General features: G+C 37.6%; 1 protein-coding gene across 3 annotated transcripts in view; it reads right to left on the bottom strand.

Moving 5' to 3' along the window:
- Positions 1-14,809, bottom strand: part of kansl1b (KAT8 regulatory NSL complex subunit 1b) — a 65,144-nt gene that overhangs the window by 8,898 nt on the left and 41,437 nt on the right. For all 3 annotated transcript variants that reach the window (XM_026207779.1, XM_026207778.1, XM_026207780.1), the window contains 5 exons: positions 5,739-5,880; positions 4,571-4,666; positions 4,040-4,152; positions 3,738-3,933; positions 480-645 (listed from right to left, as the gene is read on the bottom strand). In XM_026207779.1, the coding sequence (XP_026063564.1) occupies positions 480-645; positions 3,738-3,933; positions 4,040-4,152; positions 4,571-4,666; positions 5,739-5,880 (713 nt within the window). The remainder of the gene's footprint in view (positions 1-479; positions 646-3,737; positions 3,934-4,039; positions 4,153-4,570; positions 4,667-5,738; positions 5,881-14,809) is intronic.

The raw sequence follows: 14,809 nt of genomic DNA, 5'->3' as shown, positions 1-14,809 counted from the left end.
TAGTTGATATGCAAAAAAAAAAAAAAAAAAAAAAAAAACTCATTCTTGAGGCAGACTGTGGGAAATTAACAGAGGGGATAGATAGAGCTGTGCTAGTCATGTGTGGAGACCTTAGTATACTTCAGCCGTCCATGTGACGCAATTGTCATCTTTAGAAGTGTCTGTAGACGTCCGCACAAGCAGTCCACATGCAGCCCAATTCTGTGACCACGTGGATGGTAAGCATACAACAGTGAAGGTGCAAGGTGAAATGTTGAGACAAAATGAGTGGTGCTGTACATGTATCGGACTGTTCCATGCGCGCTCGTCCACATTAGAAAAAACTTTGAAACTGTGTGGATACTGTGGTGCACGAGACGGAACAGAACAAGGAAATTTAAGCATACCTGCTTTAATGCCGTTACTGTTTTTGTCTACACGTGGGCATACTGGAAAGAATGAGAGAAACAAGCAATTAAAGGACAGGGGTGTGTCCTCACCGTCTGTAAATGAGAGGATGGGGTGAACGCAGGGGTCGAACTGTGCCAGTCTGTCCAGTAGAGGGAGCTGGTGCTGGGTGTCTGCAGGAGGAAGAGCACGTCCACTGCACATCACACACTGAGCATTCAGCTCACAGCCACAGCGAGGAGCCACTGACCTCTGAGCCTGACAAGCACAGAAGATAAGAGCAGATGTTGACAACACATTTAATTCAATAGAAACATCAGCCCTGCATTGATACATGACTCCACAAAAGAATAAATATTCAATGTATACTACAGTTATACTTTTATGGAGAAAGGACACACTGAACTGATCAAATTAAACAATTTATATAAATGCTGTTCTTCTGATCAAAGAGTAGTGAAAAAACGCATTACCATGTCCATTTAAATAAATAAATAAATAAATAAATAAAGAAAAGAAAAAAAGGTATAATATAAACAAACTGTTTTCAACTTTAAGATGATGAGGTTTCAATAGTAATGATGATTTGTGTTAGGAACAAATTCTGGACATGACCATGAACAGTTTTTTTCACTAAATGTTTTGCAGCCTTAAATTCTGATATTTAGGATTCGTGAACACGCTGCACATTGTTCTTTTTTTGTCCAGCAGCAGAATAAACAAATAAACAAACAAAGGGGTCTGAAAATATATTTCATATAAAAAGACGGTGAGAGAGAGAAGTATTATACTCTGTATATAACCAGACATTTCTCTTTGTGCTCAAAACGCAAAAACAAGAAATAAAAACCAGCATGAATGGATCATCATCAAATATGCCTTTTGTAGGAACAATTTATGAAGTCTAGCTTTGGTCAAATGAATTCGATGCAAGACTTTAAGCTGAATGAGTCTTAGCCGAGCACATACAGTGGTAGAGTTAACTCTAGCAAGAGCCTCAGACCATAGCTCTTGGGACAACTGGATTTGCAACTCATTCTCCCAGTTCATCCTCAAGCAGTTAAGAGAAGATGTACTAGAAATCAAATATACTTTTAATTCATCTTAAAAACAACAAAAAACCAATCAAGGCTTTCAAGTGCCGTCCTCTGCGATCTTGCTTTTTGTGACCAAAATCTCAAAAGCACCAGCATCTGAAATGTGTGTCTGGCAGTGATCAGCCTTCCCCTTTGTCTCCGTTGACTTGAGTCAACCCTTCCAACCTGACGCTCTCACACAAATCTCTGCAGCAGATGACCACACACTGATCCGGAGCTGCTGACCCAGTTTTGCATGTGTGCCTAGCGCTCATGTGCTCGTGTCATTAACCCACAGCACAGCGCTGGAGAGAAAGAGCGAACGGGTTGCTATTGGCAACTGTGCCCAGTTTTTCCGAGCCTATTCAAACAAGAGTGCTTCACATTAGAGCAGGACGGTTGTACAGGGACTATCATCGCTGCAATCACAGAAAACACCTGGATTACAAAACTCAACGGCTTTATTAGTTGCAATGTACTGCAAAATTGGTTGCATTTCAACAAACAAAAAAAGTGTTTCCAGATCCATTTTGCACATTTTGAAACATGTCAACTAAAGAACTAACAAAGCTTTTATGTGCAAGTTAAGCAGAACACTATTTTACTGACAGATAAATATTCTGCATAGCTGCACATTTAAACATTGACAATATTCAATCGTAATCTGCAAAGCAGCCAATTTTTTATTTATTTTTTGACATAATAAAGGTTGCAATACAATACACCTATTAAAAGCATACTGCTCATATAATTTTTTTAATAGAAATTATATATTAAAATACATAAATATATATAATAGGGCTGGGCCCTATTATGAATACCTGTGTTTATATTTCTTCTGATATATGATACTGATTTCTGGCAGTATCATATGATAAGCTAATAAGCTGGCAGTATGTTTCTATCTGTCCTTGTTCAAACGTAATGGTGGCGATTTTAAAAGCCATTGAGCTTCTGTCTCTATCTGGGGCAGCGTTCATCTGGAGTGCTGGACATCAATTTAGCAGGTAGTTTATAACCGGCAGTGTGAGTGAATCTGGCTGTTAGTACACTGATGACACTAGTGGCATTTCTCCTAACATTTCAAGAGTGTTGACTCTGAATGACATCCAAGCGCTGTTATTTGTAATGGAGCTGAGCTTGACTGGGGTTGCGCTTATTGTTTTAGCACATGCCTGCACATTCTCTCTCACAGTGGGCCTGCGTTATGGGAGGAATCGAGTTTTAAAGGCTGTTCAGAGAACAAATAGATCTGTAAAAGAAGAGCTGAGACTGTGTAGCCATCTTATGAATATGACAGGACAGCTGTCTGTTAGACATGGACTGTTTCACCAGGTCCTAACCAGAGATGGGCAGATGAATGATAAATGCTGTGTCTTTCAGTCTTTCAAGTTTCGGTCCTAACCAGCCAAACTACATTTTTACAGCCGCTTGGTTTCTATTACACATAGAAACACCACTCGACCAAGATCCTGACCCTATAAATTACACAGTCAAATATGTCCAAGTTCTTAAAAATGCAATATTATATGACAAACCAATCAAACTCCACAGGGGTAACCATTAAAAGGATATTGCTGAGGCTTTATATATGGTTTTCTGCTTTCTAAAGACTGACACAAATCACACAATTACTACTTATATTGAATGTTTTTAGGAAAGTTAAAATGAATAATAAGTGCTTTAAAATATGTATTTATTGCATTTCTCTGTTTGCATGTACATATTTTCGAGAATAATTTATATCTTTAGTTCAATGAAAATATAAATGCCAATAATAATTTTACACAGACAAACACACAAAACTGCACTAAAGATATGATAAATTATTCTTGAAAATATCTGGATCCAAAGATATAAGATATGCAACACATTTTTTCTCTATTATCACATTTGGAAGATAAAACTTGCTTTAGTCAACCATTTGTCATTCACAGCAGTGACAGTTCTGAAGCAGTACTGTGATCTCTGTAACACTGCGTCTCTTTAATCTGTAACCTTTGTAAGAAGCCCACTGGGACCTTAGAGAGCTCACTACATCTGGAGTAAAACACTTCCACAGGTGACATAGAAAGAGCTTGTTTTAGCCGCCTCGCACACCTCTCGCTCACAACTTTCATACCTAGTGATCTTCACTGACATGTCATGTCAAAAAATTTAAATGAGGGTTTAAAAAGAAATGGAAATTGGTCATTAGTGTACCGTTTTAGTGCAAAAGTGTTAAGTGTTGAAGTGTAAACAGCGCTCTCTGCTCAAAAGCACAAATCTCCTTACCTTACGATTGAGACTGGTGAGCGAGCCGGGCCGGAGGACTCTGCGCTTCCTGCATGAAAGCAGCGGACGCGTGCGGGCCGCAACACATGTGCTGTCTGGTGCAGGAGAAGCCTGAGGGCCCGTCTCCAGCTTCTGCTGGGACTCGGAGCGGCTCTGCTCGTCTGGGTCCAAGGGGACAGGGGAACTGGGCAGTAAGCTGAATGAGGAGGAGAAATCATCTTGGATGAACATGACAATAAAAGTGACATTTCTGCTTTTCAGTGAAGAAAAAAAAAAGAAGAATGATATATGGTCGTTCATACCTGTTGATAACACCATTGACCTGTTTCACAGGTCCACAGCTTTTCCTCAAGTCAGTTTCTGTGACGATACCATTAGATGATACAGATGTTTCCACTGCACCAGTATCAAGCTCCTAAAAACACAAAAAACAAATGTGATGTTGGAAAGGACATCCCCTGAGTTGGTCTGGATGAGCTGAATGGTCCTTGCTGCATTTCTTCACTCCTCTGAATGGATGAAAAGGTCAGCGGTGCTTTGCATATGACAGACAAAAGGACTGAGTGTTTGTAGCCCCTCTTCTCAATTCTCTCGCTCAACAGTCCCAGCATTCTCTAAGGCTATGCGTGGGCCCGTATCATGAGCGCTTTATCTGTTAGTGTGGGAATTAAACACACTAATGGGTCTTTTATTATAGATAGTTCATTAGTTATAATATGGTGTAAGAGAAAATAACACGCGTTTGTCTTACATGATAGCTTAGACTGAGTTCAGGACTAGGCTGACTGTGTAGTAGTTTGTTTAGTGTTCTTCAGTGTGGTCATGGGTCTTACCCGTGGGACAGGGCAGGTAATGGTCTCTGTCCTTGAGTCACTGTTGTTCTCTGGTACTGACTCACACACGGAGCTCTCCCCAAGTGCAACACTGCCCTATCAAGGCAAAAAAACAGACAAATTATAGACCAGAACTTCAGTCCATCAAAATCATGTCAACCTTTCTATTTTTGATTTTCTAGAAAACAAACAGTAATTCAGATCAGTAATTATTATTTTTAAAGAAATTACTACTTTTACTGAGCAAGGATGTGTTAAATTGATACAAATTGACATTGTTAAAAAAGATCTTGATTTTGAATATGCCGTTTATTTTTATTATTATTCAAAGAATCCTAAAAAAGTATCACAGGTTCCAGAAAAAATATTAAGCACAATGGTTTCCAACATTGATAATAAATCCGAATGAATTCTGAGGGATCATGTGACACTGAGAACTGGAGTAATGATGCTGAAAAATCAGCTTTGATCACACACATAAATTATATTTTAAAAGTATAATAAAATAGAAAAAAATTTTTTGCAATATTACTGTCTTTCTCTGTTTGATCAAATAAGTGCAGCCTTGATGAGCCAAAGATACTTTAAGTAAAATAAAAAAACATTTTTACTATGTAGAAAATAAAAACAAAAAGTTTTACAGTCAATATTACATTTATCAACACTTGTCTCATGCAAATCACATATTATAAACCTTGATAAATGTAAAGAAAATGTTTGTGCCTGTTTTTAGAAATAAATCTCTTTTGCTCTGCATTGTTGATTTATTATAAAAAGACGGTAAAAACAGTAATATTGTGAATAGTACAACTTTAACAAACAGTTAATATATAAAATATACTGAAAACTGGTTTATGAGATCAACAATACATATCTACCATTTCAACATTTCATGTAGAGTCAGAATGATCTTAATACACAGCCATCATTTCACATTTCAGGCAAATAGTGCCAATTAATGATATTCTCCAAATGATCTGATTGTGTTTGTGAAGTTGTAAAAGTGTCAGTTTAAACAAAAACAGAGCAAATGAATGATGAAACAATGCCACGGGAACATGAGAGAGCACCCACGTTGCCAAGTTACTGTGGCAGACGCTACCTCTGCTGGGTTAAAGCTTAAACTACACAGTAAACAACACAAAGTGAACAAAGTAAACATGCACACCTTGCTGGAGCGGATTTGTCTGTAAATGTCGGTCTGTTGGCGTATACGGTACTCCAGATCTGAAACCTGGGCCTGCAGCCAGTTCCAGTGACTGATGATGGCAGCTCGGTCAACAGCATAACGGCCTTCTGCTCTCCTACATCTGGAAAACACAGAAATATACCGCTTACAACTCACAGCAAGAATCATTCATGTTTTAGGAAACATTTGTCTTCATAAATAGCATTCGCACTGAAGTTTCAGCTAAATGCACAAATGCATCCCCAATGACTTTACTTCTAAAAGACTTATGTCAAGGTACTTAGTGTGGACAATGAGTTATAATTTGGTTGGAGTCATTTTCAGACGCAGTTCTTCACAAACTCCAGTCCTGTTTCTACCCACAGTTCTACAGTCCTTTTTCTTTATAAGAGTAATATATAATGATGTGGAGTGAAAAACATTGAGTAACCTTTGTCTGCTGGTTATTGCCTCCCCACAGCACAGTGACATGGAAGTGAGAAAACAAACTCTGACTGGAAGTTAACCAAGAACATCAGTTCCATCCAAAACTTCCTCTAGATGTTTGTGTGTGTGAGAATTTAGCAAGCCACTTGACAGGCTATTCAGTGAGACTTTTCCCATAAAAACACTCAACTTCCTCCCTTTGAACATCACAAAAAAAAAAATGAAATAGAGATAACCAGGGTCAAGCACTGTCAAAAATGCACGGAACTGACCTCTGACCTCTTTACATTAGCCCCAGTACATTCTTGCATAACCTCTGCTCTCTCAGCTCTTGCAGTGTGGCAACATTAACCAAGTAAAAGCAGTGCACTGCTGAAAATAAAAAGATTGCAAAACCAGAGAAACAAACAACATCTTTTTCATCTGAAGTACAACATGACTCAAGATTTCCCTGAATCAGAGCGAGTAAGAGATTTGAGAGATAAAAGTGAAGGGGAAAAGGAAAAGCATCAGTGTAACCACAGAGGAAAATGACGAGAAGAGAACTAAAAGCGTACTGAAGACAGAAACACACACTTATCACTACTTTGTGTTTTCTTCTAACAGTCCAATAAGTGTGCTTTTTATAGGCTGGAATTACACTCAGATCTGCTTTAGAAGAGCTTGACAACAACAAAAGCTTGTCTGAAGCCTCGCTCTTTTTTTTTTCTTTTCACCAGAGAAAATACCAATCAATAGACTCTCGTTCTCAACTTTTAAGATTTTTGTGTTTTCGTGCTTTTATCCTGTGGGTTTCAGTCCCAAATGTAGATAGAATGAAACCAACTTAAGGTCATTTTCACTAAAATCACAAGTTCCCAGTTGGTTTTCAATGGGAAAAAGCATTGAAGATCATCATGATCATCATCATAATTCTCGTTTAAACAATATGCAAATTGAGTGTATCACAACAATCAAACACCCAGAGAACATACACATAAACATGATTCAGATTATGCTTTCACTCTGTAATTAAGTCTATTAAAATACTTTTAGAATTCCCCCAAACTTTAAGATAATTGGGCCAAAGAATTGACTGATAATTAAGTTAATCACACGTAGAGTGGCGTTTTTTCTCCAAATATCAGCACGGGTGCAAATGTGATGTTGATTTGATCAAAAGTAAAATCTCTGCATCTCAATGGTGTTTGGTCAGCCGTTTGAAAGAAAGCGTTAAATGAATGACTCAACGAATCACTCATGCATTAAACAAGTATACTGCCACTTCAGATGCAGATTCTCAGTTTCCTCTGCATTGCAAACAACTTTAACTGCCCTATAGTGTCTTACTATTAGAATTTGATTCAATTTAAGCATGAGACAAAAATGATGCTTACATTTTGTAATGTAAATTTTTTTCTGACATAATTAAAAGGTAAAAATGTCCATAAAAGCTAAATATCAATTTTAACTTGCTGGAAAAGTTGATTTCTGTCATGCCTGCAAACTAACCACTGCACAGAATATGAAGAACATTAAATGCTTTGGGAGTCAGCTTTCCATGGCAGTCCTAAACCTGTGAAAGTACCAACACAATATCATCCAATTATCATATCAACAAAATCCCTTAAAATCTCTAGATATCACACCACTACTACCAACACCACAGAGACAGCGGATTGCATTAAATGATTTGGACTAAACTTGTCAGATGTACTGATACTTCAGGAACATGCCAAACTGTATTCCCACTGAGAATCTGGAAAGATAACTGGCCCAGATATGAGCTCACAATCTGTGACCGTGAGGAGAGCTGGCATTTATCTGTGCTACAGCCTGCACACACAGACAGAAAATCATGCTCCGCTTCACTTCAACCAACCTTTCAGTTTCATTCTTTAAAAAAAAGAAAAAATGTAAATAAAAATTTACTAACATTAAAGGGATTGCCCATTCAAAAAAAAAAAAAGGTCACGATTGTTGACAGTAAAAGCCTTGTGGGCAGCACACAGACATACAGCACCATTGTGCTACGGGAGTTCGAATCCGGACTCAAGGACCTCTGCTGATACTGCACCTCCATCAGCTCTGATCTGGCCTATCATAACAAAGGCAAAAATGTCCAAAAAAGGTAATCATCTATATTTTTAGGGAAGCTGGTAACCAACTGGTTTTGCTTCCTATAGGCTTCCATTCTATGGACAAAAAAAGAAAAAGAAACTATAATGCAAGTCAATGGGAACTAGAACTATTTGGTTCCCAAAATAATACTACAATTAAAAACATTACTAATACACAATTAAAATGTATAAATATATTATTATTGATATAATATTATTATAAACATCATCAGAACACCATGAACAGGCATAATAAGTATAACTGTCCGATTTTGAAGACAATGTGCATATAGATTTCACCAATAACAAGAATCTGTTTCGAAGAGGCTGACAAAGACAGGAACAGAGGCTTCTGTAAACATGCTATGATTCTCTGGAACAAGCTTTACAAACATTGTTTGCAGTCTTTTTTTCTCTTCGCTGGAATGCCATGTTACCTCTGCTGCCAGTTCAGATGAGCGTTTTGTGTTTCTGGGCATTCAAAATGTTTCCACATGGGTTCAGGGTGGGGGAGGGACTGACACGTAATACACACAGCTGCCACAAGAGGCAGCACATGAACATAAGTGAATATGATGCATGTTTCATGCCAGGAAGAATGTGATTTTTTTTTTGTCTGGGTGAAAAGAGCTTTTCAAACGTCTGTATGTGTGTGAGAATTATCCTGCGTGCATACAAGTAATACATTTGATCCGAGCAAGCGATTGTGGTGCAGAGACCCCAGATCTGAGCACAGATCAGATGCTTCCCAACCCGTTGTCCTCTGGAGGAAACAGGAAACAAGCTGGAAGCGGCCACAAAATTAAAACAAGAGACTGTGTGTAAAGATCTAAGGCAGGTCATGTCATCACAGCTGAGTGAGTAAGGGAAATTTGCATAAGCTAATTTGATCTACGATACATTTTCGACGACATACGAGCCTTCAAATGTGAGTCACATGCCTGCTATAACACGTCATGCCTATGTAGACTAAAAACTATGCAACGCAATTAAGTAGTATTACATGTGACTTTACTCAAATGCCTTTCAATTTGTCCCATGCAATCTTCCGGTCCACTTTCGCCAAAATAAATAAATGCATTTGTTTTAAAGGAATTTAAACATTAAAAATAAGCCCACAATCCAAATCAATAAACCTACAGGTCTACTGAATTTGCCACCATCTCATACTCTGCCAATGATAAAAACACAGCCAATTAGCATTATAAAAACCCAGCCTATTTTCCAGGACCCAGATTTAGCTTTGATTAACAAATAAAACACTCCATTTGACACAAAACAGAATCATTTTAACAGGACAAATCACAAGCCCTCTACAGAAACAAGTCACACACATACAGCCAAACATTTATAGGCCAAATAATCCAGAAACCTTCAGCTTGATGCCAAGTGGTTCAATCATAAGAAAAGGCCCACGTTCACTACGGCTGGCAAAGTCAGCTGACATCGTGATTCCTTCAAAAAACAGCACTCTTTCAAATTTCTGCATGGAAAGAAAGATGCAGTGACGAAAGAAGAAAGCAGTCATGTTTACAACTGTGGTGATGAGCACTTATCTGGATCAACTAAACACTAGATTTTCAAAACTATGTGAAATATATAAAGTCTGCTGTACATGCGCTTTTAAAATATGTCCAAGAGTTTTACACACTGATCTGTTATTGTGATGACACTTCCATGCCCCTAAAAAACATGAGCTACGCTTGTCCGTCATATGGCCTCTTGGACAGGCCTTGGCCACTTAAAGCAGACAAGGTTCTGCCGTCAGTCTGAAGGTCTGGCTACACAAGACTAGAAAGGGTTAGAAAATTATTTCTCATACAAAACAGAACTCAAGACATTTTTGGTTGTAAATCCAGATCAACGACCTTAAAACAATTCATATTCACAAGACTGAACAGGATAGTCCCTGAATTTCAGATTTCATGATGCTAGTATATAATCTTATGAGTATATTGTGTAATAACCAACACATAATATTAGAGATGCCCCGATGTATAGCCCACCGATATTTATCGGCCGATTTTGGTTATTTAAAAGCCATCAGCATATTGGAAATAGCATGATTTTTTTTTTTTTCAGGTAATATGCAGCTTTTTGTTTAAATCAGTGTAGAACACGGATTCACAAAAGGTCACGTCACACACCTTCAGCACTCCTGTGAATGGAGAAAACAGAATAAAACTATATATGCTACACCAAAAGGAATATATATGCCTACTACACAAAATATTTTTCACTTAGGAAATCATTAACAGATTAACAAAAAAAAAATTGTGCTGAGTTTCATATAATTGTAATGAAATACTGATTCTACTACGTGTACCATTCTTTTTTTCTCTTTCTCTCTCTCGTTTTTAAGATCTGCTTTATGCAATTGACCAATACAGTTATCGGCCGACAGTTGTTTGTTAAAATCAGTATCGGCCAAAAATAAAAAAATCCTAACTGTGTATTCCTACATATTATGTTTCACTTTCACTATGCAGAGACATCTATAAATAAGTCATTTGTAGATAAAATCCCCCTGCTGTGGTACTATCAAAATACTTTTTCCTGACACAAATGTTTAGAATGGGGGCATGATTATATGTTTGAAGAGTAATATTGCAAAAGGAATTAAAAATGCTTGCTTGCTACATGCTTCTCCAAAGCAAACATTGGCCGTATCAAAGAAAAAGTACATAAACCATACTGATTCTTGGTATAAAAAAAAAATAAATAAATAAAAGGATGATGACTAACCTCCTCTTTAACTCAACTTGAACATCACATGATAATGTGGTGTAGCACTTAAAATCATAACAACTTGCAAGTAGAGCGCAACCACTCAAAAATTTCCCCAAGTTAAGCGAGATGTTCTGAAGTGCTGATGATCGACAGAAAAATAAAGCTGCTTAACCTTTCTCTGATGTTTCCTACAGACTGTGACCTCTGCACAGAACAAACCACGATAAAGTCTAACATTAGCACTAGCGAAGACAAAATCACAGCCCAACTCAAGTGGGAATGGGTGGAAGGACGGGAGCGTCCCATCTCAAGGTCAGAAAACTACAGAATCTCTCTCTGTAACACACACAGTGCCTGGGGATTTTGTCAACTGAAGCAGTACCAGGACTCGTGATCAACGCTGCAAATCTCAAAAGCAGAACTCTCTCTCATTAAACAGTCAAAATTATCATTATTTCTCATCAAAAATAACAACTGTATACACACACATTATTATTTATATATATTAATATATTTCTATTACTATATTAATAGTGCCATGATTTATAATAATAAATCATGTTTTGTTTTATTACTATTATTTTAATTACACTACTTCATGACATAATAAATGTAATTAAAAAAAGGATACTTTTATCACTACTGCAACGTTGGTGTCACACCAAGTGCATTTTCAGGCTGGACTCTCATCCACATCATTCATTGCTTTTATGATGAATTCCTTCGCCTCCGACACTTACATACACACCCTGCTTATTCAGGAAATGACAGAACAAGGTGGAGAGCAAAATGAAAACACAGGAAATCTAGCCTGCGGTGATTACGCGGGTAACATGCAGACAGCCGAGACGAGAAGACTGAATACACACACCTGCATGCATGCAAATAGCAACGACCTTGAGCACAATCATTCATAATAGAGTTAAGGCTCAGGAAGATGCCGATGGCATGGGGGAGCGGGGTAAACTGTTGGGCAAAAAGTCAAAAAGCATTACCCTGCATTTGTAATCACGGTGAGAAAGTGTGCATGTGTGTGAAGGGCAGAAGAGTGCTGACTTCAAGGCCAGGGACAGAGCCAGTCTACTGTAGACATGATATGAGTGTCGTCTGGAGAACAAAGAGTTTGATGTGATGAGAGAGAAAGAGTCCCGCCCCCTTCAATGTCACATGACTGGTAGGAGGCAGACATGGAGCAAAATAAAGGAGGAAAGAACAGAGAATGGAAAAGAAAGAAAAGGCATGCCAAGTTTACTGCATGAATATAGTGTTTAAGCATGCTTAAAATAGCTTTTATTGTATCGTTTAGGAGCCGTACGGGGCTGAAAAACTCATTCAACAGCATTCCGTCCAACGACGAAAAAAATATACAAAGTAGCATTTCCTACATCATTCTTAATCATGTCTATTTCTGTATTTCACCAAACTTCATTATATCTGACTATTCTTTCTGCTACCAATAACAGCAGTCTGTAGTAATCTCAACACCTTGTTAATATTCTTCACCATATTTCATATTAAATTAAACCGATATCATCTAAATAATCCATGGCCCATAAACTCAGAACAGTTGAGTATGTGCGGCATGTGTGGATGGTGGGCCTTGTCTCTCACACAGGAAGCCCATGCCCCCATTTTTCCAGCTCCCAGTGCATTACTACAAGTCAGCAGATTTCCACAGTACTGACCATACGCTCCAAACACACTCCCATATATCCCCCACTGCTCTCAGTGTGTGCTGGAGGCCGTGGTTTGCTAGATAACGCTGTGAACTCGTAAATAACATGCCCATAGTCGTGTGTGGGGGGTGTTAGTACTGATAGAAGAGGGTCTGGAGGGTGTGATAATAAGCATGTGTCTTTGTTGACCACAACACAAAACCGACCGTCGCTCCCGCTACAAAAGGGCTAAAGTGGCGCCTGAGGCTAACAAAAGAAATTATGGTTGAATTGCTGTGCTAATGTTTAACTTCAGCAGCTAGCCTAAATCAAAACAGTCTCTGACTAGTATTTCAACATTCTTGATGAACAAACATTCAATCACCATTATTTTGATTTTTGAGCCGAGCACTATGAACTTCATAAACACATCCCATTGCTAAAAGGCACTGCTCACAGATGTTAATCTCAGGTGTTTCTCCAAGAATATAGTCTCCACAGGTTAAACCACAGGTCAGAGTAGGACATGATCAGCTGATCACAGCTGCACAAGGACAGATATGAGGATTGCAACATATATTCCCAAACATGTAAATATTTCCAGCGTAATTTAGAGAAAAACAGTGATCCATCTGGAGAGTTTCTGTAACTGATGGAGCTTGCATGTAAACTCTTGCATAAACAGGGTGACGCTGAACTTTTTTAGCCAATTGAACATACACGTGGTCTATAACCAGTTCAAGATTTATTTGTAGATAGTGAGATGGTCAGTGCAGTGCTGAAATTGGTTTACTACGGTATTCTGCATATCAGTTTAAAATGCTTTCTACACATTATTTAACTACAGGAGGAAGCCAATTTATTTAGGCGTGCAAAAAAATAAATAATAAAAATCGAGTATTCTACCAAAAATTCCATAGATTAATCGAGTAATCGGATAAAATGTGTTTTTGCTTAATTAAAGTGCAATATAAATGATGCAAGAGAAAATAAGACTCCTGGGTCTCTTAAAATAAACAACTAAGTTTCCTTTTTTAGAAAAATAAATATATATATTTTTAAATGTATAGAATTCAATACATACATCAAAAATAAGCATTTAATTATTACCCATTGTTTCTCTGTCTTGTACTGTGAACAATGACAATAAAGTTGACAGATGGATTAAGTGCATTTAAGTGCCATTCAGTTGGGGTTTTAAATCAAGCATTTTCTGAGATGCACATTAAACATTAAACACAAAACATTTAATGTAATTTATCTTTTAATTATTGGAAATTTAACAAACTTAACTTTTTGGTAAACAAAAGGGGAATTACTATAAAAAACAAAACAAAACAAAAAAGCATGGAAGAAATGTTGTGATTTAAACCTTAAAAAAAAATAATGTTTGATTTTTCTTTTTAGTAGTAGCCTATGTGCATTCTGCTGAACAATAGTAATACATCTCTGGCAAAGACTTGTCTTTAAACTAAACCGGACTTTTATTTTGAAGGGTTTACATACCTTTTCAGTTCTGTGTATGTGATGTGACGCTAGTCTTACTTGAATCAAACGGTCAAATGCTCATGAAGTGACTGTCAGAGCAGTTCTGGAGATGTTGTACATGTGTTCACGTCTTATTTAGTGAGACAGCAGACGCTGAAATTACCACAAGCGTCACGCGTGCTTCAGTGTGTGTGATAAAAGTCGCCGCGCTTCTGCTCCATTCATTAACAGAGACATGCAGAACATGCATGATTCATATTTAAATAGACTGTACCTGCTTAATATTTACAGATATTAGTCCATATCGTGATTTGATGTAAGTGCAATGACAATTGACAATGGCAATTTGATTAAATCATTAAAAATTTTGTTAAACTGTGAATTCTGTTTTTATGACTGGATTCCACGATTCCCTCCGTGTTTTCTGCATTGCGGAAAAATCTGAATTATACCTAGGGCTGGGTACCGAACTTCGATACCTTTATGGTACCGAACTTCGATACCTTTATGGTATCGAACGAAAAACTTTGATACTATGAGTATCGAAAAATTATTTATCTTTCGGTGCCAAATTTCGGTTCCAAAAACCAAATGGCCGGGTTTTTTTTTTTTTTTTTGCCAAGCGGCTGTGTCTGTGTGAGCTTGTAGCATA

The sequence above is a fragment of the Carassius auratus genome, chromosome 28 (genome assembly GCF_003368295.1).
Source record: "Carassius auratus strain Wakin chromosome 28, ASM336829v1, whole genome shotgun sequence".
Classification (NCBI taxonomy): domain Eukaryota; kingdom Metazoa; phylum Chordata; class Actinopteri; order Cypriniformes; family Cyprinidae; genus Carassius; species Carassius auratus.
The sequence above is the reverse complement of the archived record's forward strand: the minus strand, read 5'-3'. Positions and strand labels throughout refer to the sequence as shown.